General features: G+C 39.4%; 1 protein-coding gene across 10 annotated transcripts in view; it reads right to left on the bottom strand.

Annotated features, from left to right (window-relative positions):
- Positions 1 to 17,819, bottom strand: part of EHBP1 (EH domain binding protein 1) — a 270,182-nt gene that overhangs the window by 210,517 nt on the left and 41,846 nt on the right. For all 10 annotated transcript variants that reach the window (XM_083435289.1, XM_083435286.1, XM_083435290.1 and 7 more), the window contains exons 3-5: positions 11,491 to 11,548; positions 6,128 to 6,223; positions 1,642 to 1,695 (exon numbers count right to left, since the gene is read on the bottom strand). In XM_083435289.1, the coding sequence (XP_083291415.1) occupies positions 1,642 to 1,695; positions 6,128 to 6,223; positions 11,491 to 11,548 (208 nt within the window). The remainder of the gene's footprint in view (positions 1 to 1,641; positions 1,696 to 6,127; positions 6,224 to 11,490; positions 11,549 to 17,819) is intronic.

The raw sequence follows: 17,819 nt of genomic DNA, 5'->3' as shown, positions 1-17,819 counted from the left end.
ATGAAAAGAAAGAGAACCTACCCCCCTGACACTGACACAAAAAACTTTGAACAAAAGTTTACTACCCCCTCTTTTCTCCCCTCTCTCTGCCCCTTTTCTTCCCCAACCTTATACTTTATGCAACATTTAAGTCTCACATCAAATATAACTGATCTGTAAAAATGGACTTTATGATCTGAAAATAGAGATGATGTATGCACCTTTGTAACCCAAGAAAATCTTTAATAAAAACATTATTTAAAAAAAGAAAAGTAGGTCTATCAGAAAGATCATTAACCATTTCAAGAACTTCCTAGAGTTAGTATGTGGCTATGACGTTTTATCACTTTAGTCCAGTTGAAAGATTTAACTTTTAAAAGAAGAAGATGAGCAAATAAGATAACATCTTGAATTGTTTACACAGAAACATAAATAGCACTGAATGGCTACAAGAATTAATGTGAAGCAACACAACATACGAAACTGGTCAAGAATTATAGCACCTTCCACAAAGCATATTCTTCTTTTGTGCGCTTTTATATAGAGATGCTGTTGATAAATATATATTTTTTATTCTGTGCATAGCTACACTTCATCACACTGAAAGGGTAAAACTACACACCATGTTAACTATATATTTGAATTCAGTGATTGGGAGTCACATATTTTTAAAAACTCACAACAGTCATGAAGGTCCACAGTCCAGATCATGACCAAGGCCCCTGCCTCAATTCTGTTTTCCCACTGAAAATCCCTGCCAGATACTATTTTCTGCCATTAGTTGTTTGAAGGGCGTAATTTTCACCGAGAAAATGGCATGGGTGGTGAGAAAGGGTTAAGTAACTTGAAAATTTTGACATTTAACCATTTGATATCAATGGGAAATGTAAAAAAATAATCTTAAGATACTGCAAAGCGGCAATGCTTTTACTTTCCTAAATCAAAAGTTGCATGTTTCTTCTCTGACCACTGTGTGGTGCTATAAACCTTAAGAAAAACTTTTGAGAAAACTTGGAAAATCTATTTGAAGGCAGTACTATATTGGCATTCTATTTTATTGCTTTAACTACTGCTTTTTATACTGAATTACACAGCGCAGTAAATTCCATGATAATGGACCAAAAATACAATGAAGGCATGAATTTAATACAGATTTTTAAAATCACATTATATTTTTTAACTCTATGTATATGGGCAGCAATGTCTATATAAATTGAGCCTACTGATAAAAAATGGCATTAGTGTTAAAATAATTTGAGCAGGATTCAACTAATGAGTCCCATCAGTGAAAGGACAAGGAGTTTGTGCAATGGAGCTTTCCCCAGTCTCCCCCCACCCCCACAATTAGATTGAGGGAGTCAGGAGAACCCCCAGAACAGCATGTGGGGGGGGCAGTCTATCTGGCAAGCCGAAATGTTTGTACTGATGGAAGATCAGCTTAACACAATACTGAATTTCTCCCAATCCATTTATAAGCCAGTGTGATGCATTAATATGATTTAGTGCAGATGGCAACAGGAAACCATGGTCAGGAGACAAGCGCCACCTTCTCCCATGCGCGAGGGGTGAAAGTTAGAAGGTGCCTATCCTGGTTAGTTGCAGACAGTTCAGTCTGTACACAGCCACAAACCAGGACTGAGAAAAACACAATTCCCCACTTACGTTTTCTATGACAAATGTCCACTCTTTGTCTTCAAATTCCTCAGCATGGGGATCCTAGAAGACAAAAATGCAATGTTAAGTTCATTTCTGAATGATAGACAAAAAGTCTTGCTAGTAACACTATTTTGTATTTTCTTTTATTTATTCTTCTCATAATATAAACCATGGAAAAGGTGGCACAGGAAAGCAAGGATTATGCTTTGATGTTATATGTTAATTATATATCAAATTTTGAAATTTAAAGGAGACAGATATTTATTCTATTTAATTTATTTTCATTTATTCAGAAAATTCTAAATGTAAAGGTCTAAGGAAATGATAAAGTCTCACTTGGTGCCAAAAAATATATCAGAGAAGGTGCAAGTCTTCCTGGACCAGGCATTCCATAGGAAAGGCCACCCCCCCCCCCAATTGCTACTTGCCTCACCTCTGAAGGTGGGAGAACTATAGAAAGGTCTTTGATTTCTATCTTAACAAACAGAAAGGCTCATGGGCCACTGACGTTTCCTCAAGACCACAGTCTTTCCAGGATTTATTTTAGTTTATCAGTCCATATTCACTCCATCACTGATCCAGAAATCAATTCAGCACCTTCAATGTATCAACTGATGAAAAAAATGGAACTGGAGACTAAACACTACAAATCTTCTGATAATCTTACTCAGTTGTTTTGTGTAGGTGCTAAACAGCATTGGGGACAAGCTGGAATCCCGTGTCTGTTGTATCCAGTGCTTTTTTTCTAAAAAATGTTTCGGCTACTCTCATTTTCCTACTCATTTTGAAATACTGCCCCTCAATGAGGCCAAAGTTAATTCACAAAATGTTTAGGGGTATGCGTACCCCTGCGTACACCCAGGAAAAAGCACTGTTTTGAACCAAAGTGTAAGTACCACAAGACTGATTAATTGTGTTCTTGCACCAATCTCTGGAAATGGTTGTATAGGTATGAACAGAAACACTGAAGCACAGTACCCCCAGGTCACAAGATAGGCAGCCTAGCTAGAAACACACATAGGTTGATGGCATCACAGGGTGGGCGCCACTACCGAGAAGGCCCTCTGCCTGGTTCCCTATACCTTTACTTCTCACAGTGAAGGAACCGCCAGAAGGCCCTCGGAGCTGGACCTCAGTGTCTGGGCTGAACGATGGGAGTGGAGAAGCTTCATCTGGTATACAGGGTTGAGGCCATTTAGGGCTTTAAAGGTTAACACCAACACATTGAATTGTGCTCTGAAACGTACTTACGTAGTTCTTAATATCACAAGTACAACACTCCTTCTCTAAGTTGAAAGTGTTACTGGATTTCTAGATTGAGGTAGCAAACAGTTAAGGGCTGCAGCCCTGCACATGCTTGAGAGTAAAATCTGTTTAATTTAATGGAGCTTACTTCTCAGTTTGCCCAATCTGCCTAGCCATGCTAGACTTTACAGGTAATTTTTACCTGTAAGACGTTTGAGGACAACAGAGAGGTCATTTAGGATTTGAGGGTGGTACATCACCATTTTGATGAGCTATATTTTCATCTATGTGTATGAACATTTTCTAACGATACAGTGGCCTGCCTCTATATCATGCAAAATATTCAGCCCATTGACTGATTGCCTAAGCTTTTAAGTAGCAGGTTTTCAAGTATCCACTGGTGAATGCTAAGAGGCTATACTTAACATTCTCATTAGTAACTGAAGCCCAGACTTACCCTCTAATCCTACCAGCAACACCATTTCAACAGCCACTTACAGATTCAGACACACTACAATCTGTATCACTTCTGAAAACACATGGCTCGTCTATCTTAGTTCCTATTCTTCACCTATGCTACTATTTCAGATTGCTGCTTTACAAATAGAATCAAGCCTTTATCTCAGATTCCTATATAGCTCTGGATTAGTTATAATCTCTCAGCATTTGTTGCCAACACAGATAGTAAGCCAGCAGCTCAGCTGTGATCTTGAGTTGTAACCAGTGCAAACAGTTGCTGCTGCTGCTGGAATACAGGGCCATTTTCATCACTGTCACTAAAACTACAGTGCAGAGATCTGCTTCTCTCTTCCTGTGGGGAATTGTTCAGCAAAGCCAGTCAGGCACTTGGACACAACGCTCCCTAGCTGCCATAGTAGCCTTCATCTTTCTAACACAGAGGGGTAGCCTCAGGAGAATACGATGGCTTTAATTGTTTTTCTGTGTGGTACTAATGGGGGCACATCTCTCACTCTTCCAATTTGACAAGAGTTGAGTTGACTGACAGAGGATGGTAGTTACTTTGATGAATCTGGAACCAGGGGTGCAGTCTTGCATAAGTAATGCAAGAAGTATCCCTTTACTAGTGTTGCAATTCACCCTGAGACCCTGAAAGCAGGTAATAAATTGTAATGGTGGTGGTGATGCTGCTGCTGATGGTGATGGTAACGGAGATCATAAACCATGACTTTGCAAAGGCTTCTGCCTCACTACAACACTTTCTTCCTTCAACCCCAGATGCACCAATGGCCTAGTTCTTACTGAGGTGATATACCTGTGCTGTGGTGCTGAGGTGATATACCTGTGCTGTGCTGCTAAGACGAGGGCGCTCACATGACCCTGAATACAACAATATTCTTCATAAGTATGTGAGAGGATTTTCAACTTAGCTTTCTCCCTGATATGTCAGTTTTCTATATGTAGGATTTGTGTTTGTGTGCCAGATCATTTTACCAAATTAGCTCCCACCTGCCGCCTGAAGGGGCACTGCCCAGACACAGGGTACTACTCAGGGAGGACAAGGCAACCAAGGCTCTTTTTAAGCAATTGTCTACACACACACACACACACACACACACACACACACACACACTTTTAAGGTATGGCTGCTGGTAACCAGTTTGGTCTTTCTCACTAAAGCTACAATTCTCCTGTATGATAACAATTCCAGTACGGTGTGAAGTAGAAACAAAACAGCTTAATGTTTAGTTTAACTACAATTTACATAATATTACCAAAGTCCAGTCACGAATTCCAGGTCATGTGTCCAGCATGACTAAGCTGCTTCTGGAGAACCAGAACAGTGCACAGAAACGCCGTTTACCTTCCCGCCGGAGCGGTACCTATTTATCTACTTGCACTTTGACGTGCTTTTGAACTGCTAGGTGGGCAGGAGCTGGGACCGAGAAACGGGAGTTCACCCCGTTGCGGGGATTCAAACCTCCGACCTTCCAATCGGCAAGCCCAAGGCTCTGTGGTTTACACCACAGTGCCACCCATGTCCTGGACAGGATTTTGGATGTCTCTAAATGCAGATTGTGATGGGAACTGCAGTTTAAGAATATGACATCATCATGCTAGTGTTTTAAACCCAATCAGCAATAACTCTCCATAAAGATACCTGATAACAGATGGTACAGCATTTCAGAAGGAACTTGAGAGACAATATTTAAAGGAGCAGTCCTTTTGCTGGTGCCTGACATTTTATTACATGGAAGGTGTATAGATTATATAGTTTAGAAATGTACATAGCTTGAACTTTTTGCAAACAGGAAAGGTTAGCTAATGTCTACCAGCTTTACCAATGTGATAACAACTGAAGGCTGCAGTCATATGCGCATTTACTGGGGAGTAAATACCAACAGCTCAGTGGCGCTGACTTCTGAGTAAACATATAGGATCATGCTGCAAGGATGTGATCTAGTTTCATACTGGAATAACTAACATGCCGTTCAATCCCATGCATATCTACTCCATGGAGTAAGCTCCATGGAGCTAAATGGTTACTCCCAAATTAACTCGCATAGGAATTCAGCCTGATCACTTCATCTCTGTTGGTAACAGCAGGTTCAGGGCTAAATCCTAAAACCATTTATTTGGAAATGCAGTCATACCTCAGGATAAATATGCTTCAGGGTAAGTATTTTCGGGTTGTGTTCCGTGGCGACCCAGAAGTAACAGAGTGTGTTATTTTCGGGTTTTGCCACTCGCGCATGCGTAGACAGTCAAAATGACGTCACACACATGCACGGAAGCAGCGAAACGCGACCTGCGCATGCGCAGTCGCGTCTTAAGTTCTGTTCAGGATGCGAACGGGGCTCTGGAACGGATCCTGTTCGCATCCCGAGCTACCACTGTATAGGGCTGGCCCCACTAGTGGAAGTGGAAGTCTGTGCAAAGGACGTCTGCTTGTGCAACAGGATTTTCTTAACTCTGCATCTGAGTTGACTCGGGAGGGTTGAGAGAAACCCCAGTATAGCACACAGCAGGGTGAGAGGGAGGACCATTTCACGTTGCAAGCTTAAATGTTTGCACAGGTGGAACAATTGCCATAGTGTTATGTTGAATTTTGACCAAAGGCTTTCTCATTCTTTCAATGGTGCACACCTGCAAGAAAGCTTGGTTAGGACTGCAGTCTTAGTGAAGGCAACAGTAGAAAATGTAGAATCAGATGTTCATAGCATTTCCTGTTTATTATTAAATCTATGAAATTGGGACAATTAAAGACAAGCTAAGACAACATAGTTACCTTGAAAAGTGTCACAGTGATTTCAATGTTTTCAGGAACAGGCCACACAACAACACCACGATATGGGTTTTTTATTCCTGGCTGCCAGCTATGAGCCTGAAGAAACATTGGGGAGGAGAAAAGCAGTTGGGGAAAAATGGATTAATGTACAGAGCAAATTCAGCCAAATATATGCAGAAACAACATGCACAGTACTAGACTGCAGGTTTCAAAAAGGTGAGAAGGGTTCTCTCCCTCAATATTTTAATTTTCTTGAAAGTGTTGGAAAAGACACAATGCTGATTTGGTTGAATACTTTTTGTTCAGAGGCTTCGTTCATGAATTGTCTGATGGCTAGGCTGAGGCTGGGAGCATTTTCCTGTTCTGCTCCCAGACTAACGTTGTGACTAACTTAACTACCCCAAATTCCTCTCCTGCACAACCTCCACCTTCAAATGTATAGACCAGGGGTCACCAAAAGTCTTTGTCTGGTGCCACTGGGCAGGTGCCCCAGACTCTGAGCTTTCATGTAAAAGAAAGCATCTAGCCTTCTTACAAAGAAAGTTATAGAGCAAAATGTGTACCATATTTTTTGCTCTATAAGACTCACTTTTTTCCTCCTAAAAGGTAAGGGGGAATGTATGTGCGTCTTATGGAGCAAATGCAGGCTGCGCAGCTATCCCAGAAGCCAGAACAGCAAGAGGGATTGCTGTTTTCACTGCGCAGCGATCCCTCTTGCTGTTCTGGCTTATGAGATTCAGAATATTTTTTTTCTTGTTTTCCTCCTCCAAAAACTAGGTGCGTCTTGTGGTCTTGTGCGTCCTATAGAGCGAAAAATACAGTAATTACCTTCAAAGTGATTTCTGTGAAATGAGAGCAAGTGCCGTGTGGCTACCTTGAATATTTTTCCTGGAACTGATAAATGCTCAGGCTGTTTGTGTGCAAAATCAATTTGTATGATCTCCATAAGTAGAACCAGCAGAGCGTGGCTGATCTCACATGAGAAGCACAAAGTTACCTCTAGTTTTGTGTTTTATCATGATCCCTAGAGCAGCTATTTGGCACTGCCACCCCAGCACATTTTCAAATGTATCCAACTGCTGAGCCTTGTTGTAGACGAATTCATGGACAATACCTTTTCAATGGCTATTAGCCAAGACAAGTGGGATTTGCAACACAATTTTGCAGTGCAAACCAAGCACCTAAAGGAAATGTGCTGTTTGGGAATAGAACCTGACCCTCTTGTAGTTCAGGCCTTGGGGTTCAGAAGCGGGAAGTGATAAACATCACCATTCCCCTCCGCACCATTGGCCCTCCCCAGCTATCCTATGTAGTGCTAAGAAACTGCCAGCCCCAAACCTAAGTATTTTATATTATACAGCATGAGAGGCAGGGGTAGGAAGAAGAGTTCTGGAGAAATTAACTCAAATCATAATCACCCCCAAAGATACTTGCTCTGAGGTGTCACAATGGGTGAGCAGGTCAACTGCCTCTTTTTCTCTGCCCTCCATATAAGACATGCAAAATTCTGTGCCTCTGCTGCTCTCAGCTTGTTTGGTATAATAAGCAGCCTGCCTGAATTTTAGTTTTGTAGACAGGGGTGGCCAATATGGTGCCCTCCAGATGTTTTGGACTATAATTCCAATAATCCCTGATCATTGGCCAACTGGGACAGCTGGGAGCTTCCGTCCCTAACATCTGGAAGACCCCATGTTGACTACCCCATGCTGAAGAACCCCCTTCTCTCCAGGGTGAACTACCGTCAACATACTATAAGGCAGTGGTGGCCAAACTTGGCCCTCCAGTTGTTTTGGAACTACAATTCCCATCATTCCTGACCACTGGTCCTGTTAGCTAGGGATGATGGGAGTCGTAGTCCAAAAACAGCTGGAGGACCAAGTTTGGTCACCACTCCTATAAGTTAAGCTCAGATGCTCCAGTCAGGCAGCAATTTTTAAATATATATAATTTGCTTTAAATTGACAGGTGTATGTACTACTGTGCATTGCCCAAGTATGCAGAAGTCATGTTGAGACCCCAGGTGTATATTTTTGATTTCAATAATATTTCAATGTTTCACTTTAACTGCATTTAACCTTTTAGAATGTATTAGGCTTGATTTTTGTGTGTTCTGCATTTTTTAGTCTCTCCTTGCAATGCTGCATTGCATCCCTCCTTACCTGACCCTGAAAGTGGTACAAATGGCAGGATGTTTTCCTATGTCAGTTATGAATTAGCACCAGAGGGTTAATCAGAAATCCTTGGAAGTTCCCTGAAAGATAGGCTAGGTTGCGTTGCCAGAGCAAAAGGCCTAGGCGCTTCTGGTCAACCCCAAGGTGATAGCGGGGGAAGAGGATAGCAGGAAGACACCATACGTGTTTTCTATCCAATGACCTGTGACCTTTCTTGACACATGTAAAGGGGATGTTTTATGTTTAATAATGTTTTATGACTCTGTGTGTTGTATATAAGCTTTTGCTCTGAAGTGCCTTGGGGCAGACCTTCTTAACTGGCAAGTTGAGTTGAGTGAGCTCTGTCCTATTGCACCAGCTATAATAAACACCGGGTCCCTAATCTGGATGCTGGACTTAAAAAAAATTCCCTGGTTTTGTGGTTTATTTAAAAGGTGGTCCCTCACCTGGATAATGAACAAGGTGGTGTAGAAGTGAATTCTTACCACAATGTTTCGTTTCCAAACTTATAGGCACTCAGCTACCTGAGTTTGCTGTTAGAGAGAAGATATCAAAAAATGGAACACCTGAGCAGTACATTATCATATACTGGGGAAAACCAACAGAGATCACTGTTGAAGACACAGTGCTGAACAAGATTTTCATTTGTTCTGATTCAGCAAGGCAACTCTCAAATACTTTATATATAAAAAATAAGATCAGCAAAATGCAACCAATTTGGCTTCTTGTTTTTTAAAAAATCTATTTTTAATTAGGAAAAAAAATCCACATCAACAGTAGAATAACTTGAAAGTCACAAAATAAAAAAGGTAGCTAACTGCTTTGAAACTTTCAACTAACCCTTAAAACGTTATTACTCTACTGCTACTTTGCAATTAATAAAACATTATGTATAATCTCCTCATCACTAAATGGATAGTACATTTTGTATCCTTTGGCCCAGGCTGAGATAGACTGAAGGAAAGGATTTAAGGTACAAAGCTTTCTAGAGGGTACTGTAATTGCTCTGCACTGGGGCTAAGATCTGAAATGTCAGAGAGGAGTGCGGCCACACAGAAGCATCTTGGTCTATTTTTCTATGCAACACAAAAGGTACCATTTTCCTATCAAAGTTTTAGCACATTTAGGGATTTGCCTCTGCTGACCATAACTGATATGAGCAAGCCTCAATATTTACTAATTGTTTTAATTGTCCTACATATGGACTCTTCTTTAAAACAAAAATTCATACAACAGTCTTACCAAAAAGGTAATATAAATATGTAGGCGCTATTCAAAAGCTCAGGGCCACAGCAAGCTATCTTTACTGAATTCGACTTCATTGATAGCCAGTGTGGTACCCTCCAGAAGTTGATGGGCTACAAACATCCCTAACCACTGGCCATGCTGGTTATGGCTGAAGGGAGTTTTAGTCCATGAGCATATGGATGTCATCACATTGGCTCCCCTGTTTACAATGGGAAACAGTGATGAGGAGAATCCAGGCTAAACTTTTGGAAAATACACTTGTTTATAAAAGTGAGAGAGACACAGCCTGATTCAATGATTTATCTATTATATATACTTTTATTCTGTCAATTTTTCTCTGATTTCCATTTTCAGTCCATCAGATATAATACTGAAATGTTCTCCTCCCCTCCCAGGATCATTCCATTCTCATAGGAGATGAATATATGAAAGCCAAGGGCACAGTCTGCCAAAGATTTACGTAATCTTTGGGACACAAATATCACCCTAATATAAAATAATTTGTCATTTGAACTGCTTCCAAGAATGCAATTAAAAGCAACTAATAACATGCATAATGATTTGAATGCATAATACAACTATCACTACAGTTCTAGAGTTCTTAAATCAAGTAGAATCACCAATGTTATATAGGCCCAGAACTTGATGGCAAGGAGTTTGTATCATTTTAGAAATGCTCTCCAAATGCCCCAAGTTAAAATCTCCTTAACTGATATGCCCATGCAGCAGAACTATTCCGGCTCTTGTAGAAAGTCAGACACTTGAAAAACAAAGTCACCATCAATACATGGATCTGCCTATGTAAATTGGGAACACTTATAGAAACCATGTCCACTGCATAGCGGGTATAATTCTGAGGAGAAGGGACTCTTGTGGCTTCCAAGCGTGGTGCTGGAATCATGGACTGGCCAGAGCATCTGTATGCCAGTCCATAGCTGCCTGAAAATCTAGGATAGCTGGAGGATAGTAGTGCTGAACATACTATGTGGCTAGACTATAAACAGCAGAATGCGAATAGGGATGCACTTTCAAAGACACATCTTATGAAGGAAATGCAAAGCTGACAGACAGCTTCCACATTCTGATGCACATCAGATTTGTTTCCTGATCCGTCAGTTATGTATGTGCAGAAACCTGCTTATGTGTACAGATTTCCTCAGCTGGATTGGGGAATTTAAGTGACTGCTTGAATTTAAATTAATTTAATTTTAACCAACCTCTTCAAAGCAACTTAGCTAATTCAAATTATTTCCACATAAAAAATGATGATATGGAAATAGGTTCACAAAGGAGCTAGCATATAATAGGTGTTCAAATGTAATTTAATTTTGTACATTTTGCTCCTTATAGCACAATGGCTACTCTTCTACACTAGTATGAAATTGTTATTATGGTTATTATTCATTTACTACGGACATATTAGCTGGGAGCTCTTGGAAGTAAATAAAGTTTTGCACTAATACAGCAATTATGACCAACTTGAACAACTTGAATCTATCCTTTAAATGTATAAATAATTTGAGAATAAAGCAAGTTAGTTTATGTGGTTAACATGCTGGATGAGGGCCATTTTCCCACCCAGAAAACCAATTCAAGTAATAAAAATATGCAACCATGACCATTTAATATTTTCTTATACTAACACTTTAGATAAGGAAGCTTCCACTCTGACCATCTTGGAGGGAAGGCAGGATAAATATTGAATACATCAATAGACTACTATCAATTACTATCCATCTTCACAATGACAGGTGCTGAGCTTATGCATGCATCGATGCAACCTCAGTAATTAGTAATACTAATCATGGTATTAACAAGAAAAAACAGAGAACAACTTAGGTGTATTTGTAAAAATCAGTTATCTTTCTCCTGTCTTAAGGCAAAACAATAATCAACTAACTTATTTCAACTTTTGTTTCCCTTATTCAACTAAACTAAACTAACCTTAGAAGATTTCCTTCGACTTCTTCTTGTCCAAACCACTACCAATTTATCAGGTTGCCTGTTGAGGAGGAAAAAAAGACACCCACCATTAATTTTTCTAGATTTATTGATTGATTGATTTATGACGTGATAAAAGAACAGTGCTTTCTCTTGCACCACTCCTTCATATGAAAGAGACTACAATTCATCAATTACCTTCTCATATCAACTCCGTTGAGCTATTTCAAAACTCTCCAATTCAAAAAATCATAGGTTTTTCAAACTAATTCTCTACATATAAATGTACACATGCACACACACACACACACACACACACACACACCAAGTATCCAGTAAAATACATAGATGGACAGATTGAAAACCAATTTTCAGAGGCATTTTATTTGGAGGACACAGATGCCAGTGGTACAATTTGAAATGCTATCAGGTGGGCCTGGTTTGCATGCAATGTTAAATGACATTTAACAAGCACTTTGCTATTTCCGGAGTTCTTGTTGCTTGCGAACCTGGGATTGTGGTTTGTTTCCTCTAAACAAGGCATGGCCAAACTTGGCCCTCCAGCTGTTTTGGGACTACAGTGTTACCTCGGGTTACATATGCCTCAGGTTACATACACTTCAGGTTACACACTCCATTAGCCCAGAAATAGTACCTTGGGTTAAGAACTTTGCTTCAGTATGAGAACAGTTTCAGGTTAAGAACGGACCTCTGGAACGAATTAAGTACGTAACCAGAGGTACCACTGTACAACTCCCATAATCCCTAGCTAACAGGACCAGTGGTCAGGGATGATGGGAATTGTAGTCCCAACACAGCTGGAGGGCCAAGTTTGGCCATGCCTGCTCTGAACAAACTACCAGTGGTATGCAAAGAAAAAACTTCATCCATAACAAGCATATATCATAACTCTAGCAAAAGATCCTAAACCTCTCAGCAGTGTGTATATGAACATACATGAGTGCTGACAGAAGGTACACACTTGTAACAAATAGGTGGAGAACAGCAGGTTGCAAGGGTGGTTTAAGACCACATGGAGAGTGTGCAGTGAGTTTGGAGTGTGAGTATTTCCCTCTTCTTCCTTTTTTGTTTTTGTTTGCGTTAGTAGTTTCGCTCCAGAGAGCTTTTGGCTTATGTGACACCCTTATTTTAATTTTTTTCTTGGGTCACTGGATCAACAAGGGCACAAGGCCAGGATTTAAGGCATAGGGCCAGATAATTTATAGGGCATAAGGCCAGAATTTGCAGTTTCCTTGGAAATGCTAAATGGCTAATTGTATTCCTGGGAAGCTGTTTGGGACAGCAGACTAGGCATTGAGTATATCCAAAACTTTTTCCATTCCTCTTTCTCTTTTTGAATTTTAATTGTATTGCTGGGATATTGAATATTGACTGCACTGCTTGAGCACTGCCTCTAAAAATGACTGGGTCACCCCACCTGGCATTTAAAAGATATTTTAGGATTGCCAGTCCAGAATAAAACAAAGAACCACGTGTCAGGAGATTTATTTAGGCAGGAATAGAGGCAAATCTGAGTTCTGTTAAACAGGAAGATGTGTAATGGGGAAAAAAGGTTTAGTAAATGTTGTTATGACCATTAGAGTTACAAGGTAGGGACTTTTCACCATTTGTCAGATTGCATAAAGAAGGAAAGTTTGGTCCAGCAGAAAAATCTCTACCTCCTAAAAACCCTGTAAATAAAGGAGAGCAACCAGAGCCCATTTATAATTTTGTGCTTAGGGTATAGATAAATGTTTAGAGCAGAAAACCACATGTTGTAAATGTGACCAAACTTATCTGGCTGACATATGGTAAAAAGTAGATCTGACTTCTATTATAGACAAAAAATAAGTAAGGCTTATATCAGTCTGCTCCTTAGGGGAGCAAGAGATTAAAAGCTTAAGTTATAAGGTGGTGAAAGCACATGCACAAGGAAAAATGGTTTACCAGAAGTGTGTCTAAAGCAGCATGCAAGATTTTTTTGTGGCTAGAGAGAATAAACTATGTCTAAGCATCCCAATGGTGAAGAAAGTGTAGCTAAAAGTTCCTTAGGAAGGATGGATTTGACACCTTTGGAGAGCTTTACTGAAAAAGGGGGTCCATGTGTATGGCATAGGAAATGCTTTGACTCTGACAATCCATTAAAATATTTGGAGGAAGCATTTCACTCTTATTGCATAAGAGTTTAGACCATCAAAAATACAGAAGGAATGTTGTATGTTATGGGGTTTACTTCCCATAGTTTCCAAAAGGCTTTAAATGGAGTAAAAAAACAGTTAGAAGAAAAACTGAGGTGATTGAAGATTGGGAAGAGACTTATTTTAGCTTAGAACAACAGACAGTAACATTAGAGCAGGAACTGGGGAGTGAAAAGTTAAAAAATACAGGTAGAGAAGGTAAGATGGTCGCCTTCTTGGAAAAATATGGAGGTTGAAAAGGAGAAGGCAATAAAACTAGCTCAGGAAACAGAGGAATCATTAAAAATTGCACACACAGACAAGCTGATGCAGAAATGCTTGTAATCAAAATACAGGATCTGAAAAGCAGTTAGTTATGATCATGGTGTTTCTCGCATTCAAGAACTAGAAAAGCACTTAATTTAATCAACTCTCTTGCAATATCATAATGGTTTTTGCAGTTATAAGAGTATTCAAGAACTATTTCTAATTTGAAGAACATTTGGGGTTTGTTAACAAATCTCCTTAAAGGGAACATACTGTGATTTGAAAATGGGAATATTCAGTTTAAATCAATAGGCTATGACTCCATAATTGAAAAATATAGTGTAATGGGAACAATGAGTAAAATTAGTAAACAAATTGATCCTCTAATTTGGAAGGCAGTGGCTTTAAGATATATGGAATATCCAGTTGTGGAACCCCATGTGTTTAAATTGAAACATTTTACAGTCTAAATTCTATAAAGGGAGTCTTGGTCTCATTGAATTACGGTAATTAAATATTTCTACAGAGTTTCCACAGTGTGTGCCTTACCTAAAAACAAGCCAACAGACTTGGAAACAATGTACTTACTTATGGAACCAAAGAACTGGAGTATCCTTTTTTGGACACTGGAAATATATTAGCTAATAAACTATGTTACATAACAGTCCAAAGAACTTACGGAACCCATCACTAAAGCATTAAACAGGGCTGCAAGTACGTCACAAGTTATAACTGCATTACGTTCTACATAGGAACAATTAATAGAAAAGAATAATCATGTTAGAGTTTTTAAATATGATAATCAAAGCTTTGAGACACACCTTGATTGCTTTTCATTTTATTTTTTTAAAATACATTTTATTTTTCAGTTTAATTTTTATAACATGCAAACATCAAATACAAATATCCCATTTTTTTATTACTCCCTCACTATTTCTTAGTTAATAGTTTTAACTACAGTTTTAAGATAATCCTACTAATGAGCTTCATTGTTTACAATACTTTTTCAGATAGTTCACATGATCCCCCCATTCTTTATTAAAAGTTGTTTCTTCCTAGTGTCTGACTCTTCCAGTGAGTTTTGCCCTCCATGAACCAGGAAACAAGCCTGATCCCAATCACCTGCTGAAAAGCAGTCAGGAATATCCTGACCTAAAGATTAACATGAAGGATTGCTAAGTGCAGGATACTCAGCTCCTCCATGTGAGCCATCCAGACAATGGTGAGGTGATTTAAAGGCAGATTGCAGACAGAGATGCCTCGGTTTACATAACTGCTCACTATCAAAATATTTAACCTTCTGTTAAACAAACAGGTTGGCCAGTTTTAACCATTTCTCACAATTCTGAAAGGAGTTACGGAAATTGTAGGAATCACTCATTTTACAGTCACGTCCCCTATACACTGGCATGACTTGGCAAGAATGTATTAAAAACCCACTAGAGTCAAAAGCTCTTTCATAGCTCCAACAGCACAGAACCTATCCAGCACTCGCTAGGACTCTGAACACTTGCGCTTTGCTTAAGGACAAGTATACTTTTCCTTCCTCCCCATTCCCCTTCTAGTGTGGGTTTATGGCTAAATGGTCATAAGCCATGCCTCTCTAGGCCTTTAGAACAGTTAGAATCTTTTACTCTTTAATTACAGTGTGCCTACCTGCTTAGACTGTAACTAGACTGTAACTTAGGTAACTGTTTATTCTAAAAGTATGGTAAAAGAAATCCACATACGGCAATATACGTAAAGAGCTAAAGGACAAGTGGCAAACAAGTGTTGCGGTAATGCTTATTGGAAGTTGAAGGAAATGAGTTTTCTGGCAAATGACCTATGGCCAACATAACATGTGACGGTTCACTGACAGACACTTTTAACATCATTTGCAGGTAAGACAAACATCAGGAATGGCTCTTTTTTAAAAAAAGAATTAAATTTCATCATATTGATGAACATCATATTGCCAACCAATTTCCTTTTTAATTTCTGTCTCAAACTCAACAATAACAAAATTGCCAACAGACAACAGTTACCGTACCTTCAGCATAAGGTCCCAGTGCAATTTACAATTAAATAAAAACACAATACAGTATTAAAATCAGTTAAAACAAATATGAGAATCAGTTCCTTTTTGAAAAAAAACTTTCTTTTTCAGTTTCTGAAAATACAACAAACAATCCACCTTGAGAATTAGCCACAGGCACATAACTAGGGGCGCTGGAAACTCTCAAGTCAATCATTTCACTTACAGGGCTAATTCACATATGCATATACTCCACCTGGTTGCCTCACTGCTTCACAGCTCACAGTTGGCTGCTTTTCCATGAAATGTGTGAGCAGCAGCTGAAATATGTGAATGCACCCAGTACAGTACAGTATTTGAAACTGTGGTAAATGACACAGGACAGACTTTTTCAGGTGTTCAAAAACAGAATGCTAAGGAACCAGTATTTCACCACAGTACCCGGGAAAGTTCCTCCAATGTTAAAACTGTACGTCACTGTGCCTGTTAGAAAGGTTTGCTTTCAGAAGAGCAAAGATATAGTCCAACAAGACAATGTTTGATCTCGCCCCCCACAACATCCAAATCAATATGGTTACTTTAACCCAGCAATGCCCCCCCCCCCACACATGCAAACCACACTACAACCAATCAACTGCAACCAACTATGGCCTTGGCTCTATGATCTCTAGCTCAACCAGCAACAATAAGATCCAGAAGATTAAAGAAATGTTTTTTCCTCTTGTCATCACCTTCCACCTTCCTCTTGTCATCACCTTCCAAACAGAAAACAGTGCTTCTGTTTTCTACTTGTAGAGGCCTTTAATACAGGTCAGTTATAGACAGTTTGAAACACTACAGTGGTACCTCAGGTTAAGAACTTAATTCGTTCCGGAGGTCCGTTCTCAACCCTGGATGGTTGGAGAACCTCAAGGACAGCCTCCAAAGATGAACTCAATACATGGGCAGCTTATCATGAAGCAGGCATTCCTTCAGGTACCCTGGGGTCCTTCTAAGCATCATAAGGTTTTAAAAAGGTAGGCACCAGGCACTTTGAATTGTGCTCGGAGCAAAAGCGAATGAAGTTATTTCAATATTAGAAATGAAGGTTGCAAATCATCTGGTGTTGTTAACAGCCAAGTGGCTGCATTTCAAATTAAGTGAAGTTTCCAAACAGTTTTCACAATCACACTTTACAATCCTCTGTGTTATTAAAACATGAAAATAGTTTTACTCTTCCACTAAAAGATTAGACCGAATAGGAAAATCTGGAACAGGTCACTTATGAAGTGTAAGAATCATCCCTTCCCCAGTGAAGAGGAAGGGAAACTTTCACTCTTTCACTCTTTTTGCTTCCTGTTTCTTTTGAGCTGCTGACAGACTACATAGGTTAGGCTAGTAGCTTCTTTGCTGATATGTTAGAAATAATACATGTTCCAGGAAGGCATCTTTTTTTGTATGTGTAAAGTATACCTATTAATTGTACAGGGTGTAGCATAGCCCTTCCATTCTCCAGACCTGACTCCCATTAAACACCAGCCAGCACTCCTATGCAGAATTAAAACATTTAAAACCAAAATGAAATAAAATGTCTTTTAACTCAAGCAATTTTTTTACTCCACCACACACAGCCTGTCTCAATATTCCCCTTCTGTTTGCTAACATAAATGCTTCAGAGAAGAAGTAGTGTCTGTGTATGTAACTTTGGCACCTAATTGCATTTTATTTTTTACTGTTTGATTTGGGTTGAATTAATTACTGCACTCTACTAAATTGCCCTTCTGAAGCAAGCATAAGAGTATAATTAACATGAGATGTAGCAATGTTTCCGCACAATAGCGGGCAGACACACCTATTGAAGGATAAAAATAATTACTTGAGGAATGAAGTCA

This window comes from Podarcis tiliguerta (assembly GCF_965153285.1).
Source record: "Podarcis tiliguerta genome assembly, chromosome: 3".
NCBI lineage: Eukaryota > Metazoa > Chordata > Lepidosauria > Squamata > Lacertidae > Podarcis > Podarcis tiliguerta.
The sequence above is the reverse complement of the archived record's forward strand: the minus strand, read 5'-3'. Positions and strand labels throughout refer to the sequence as shown.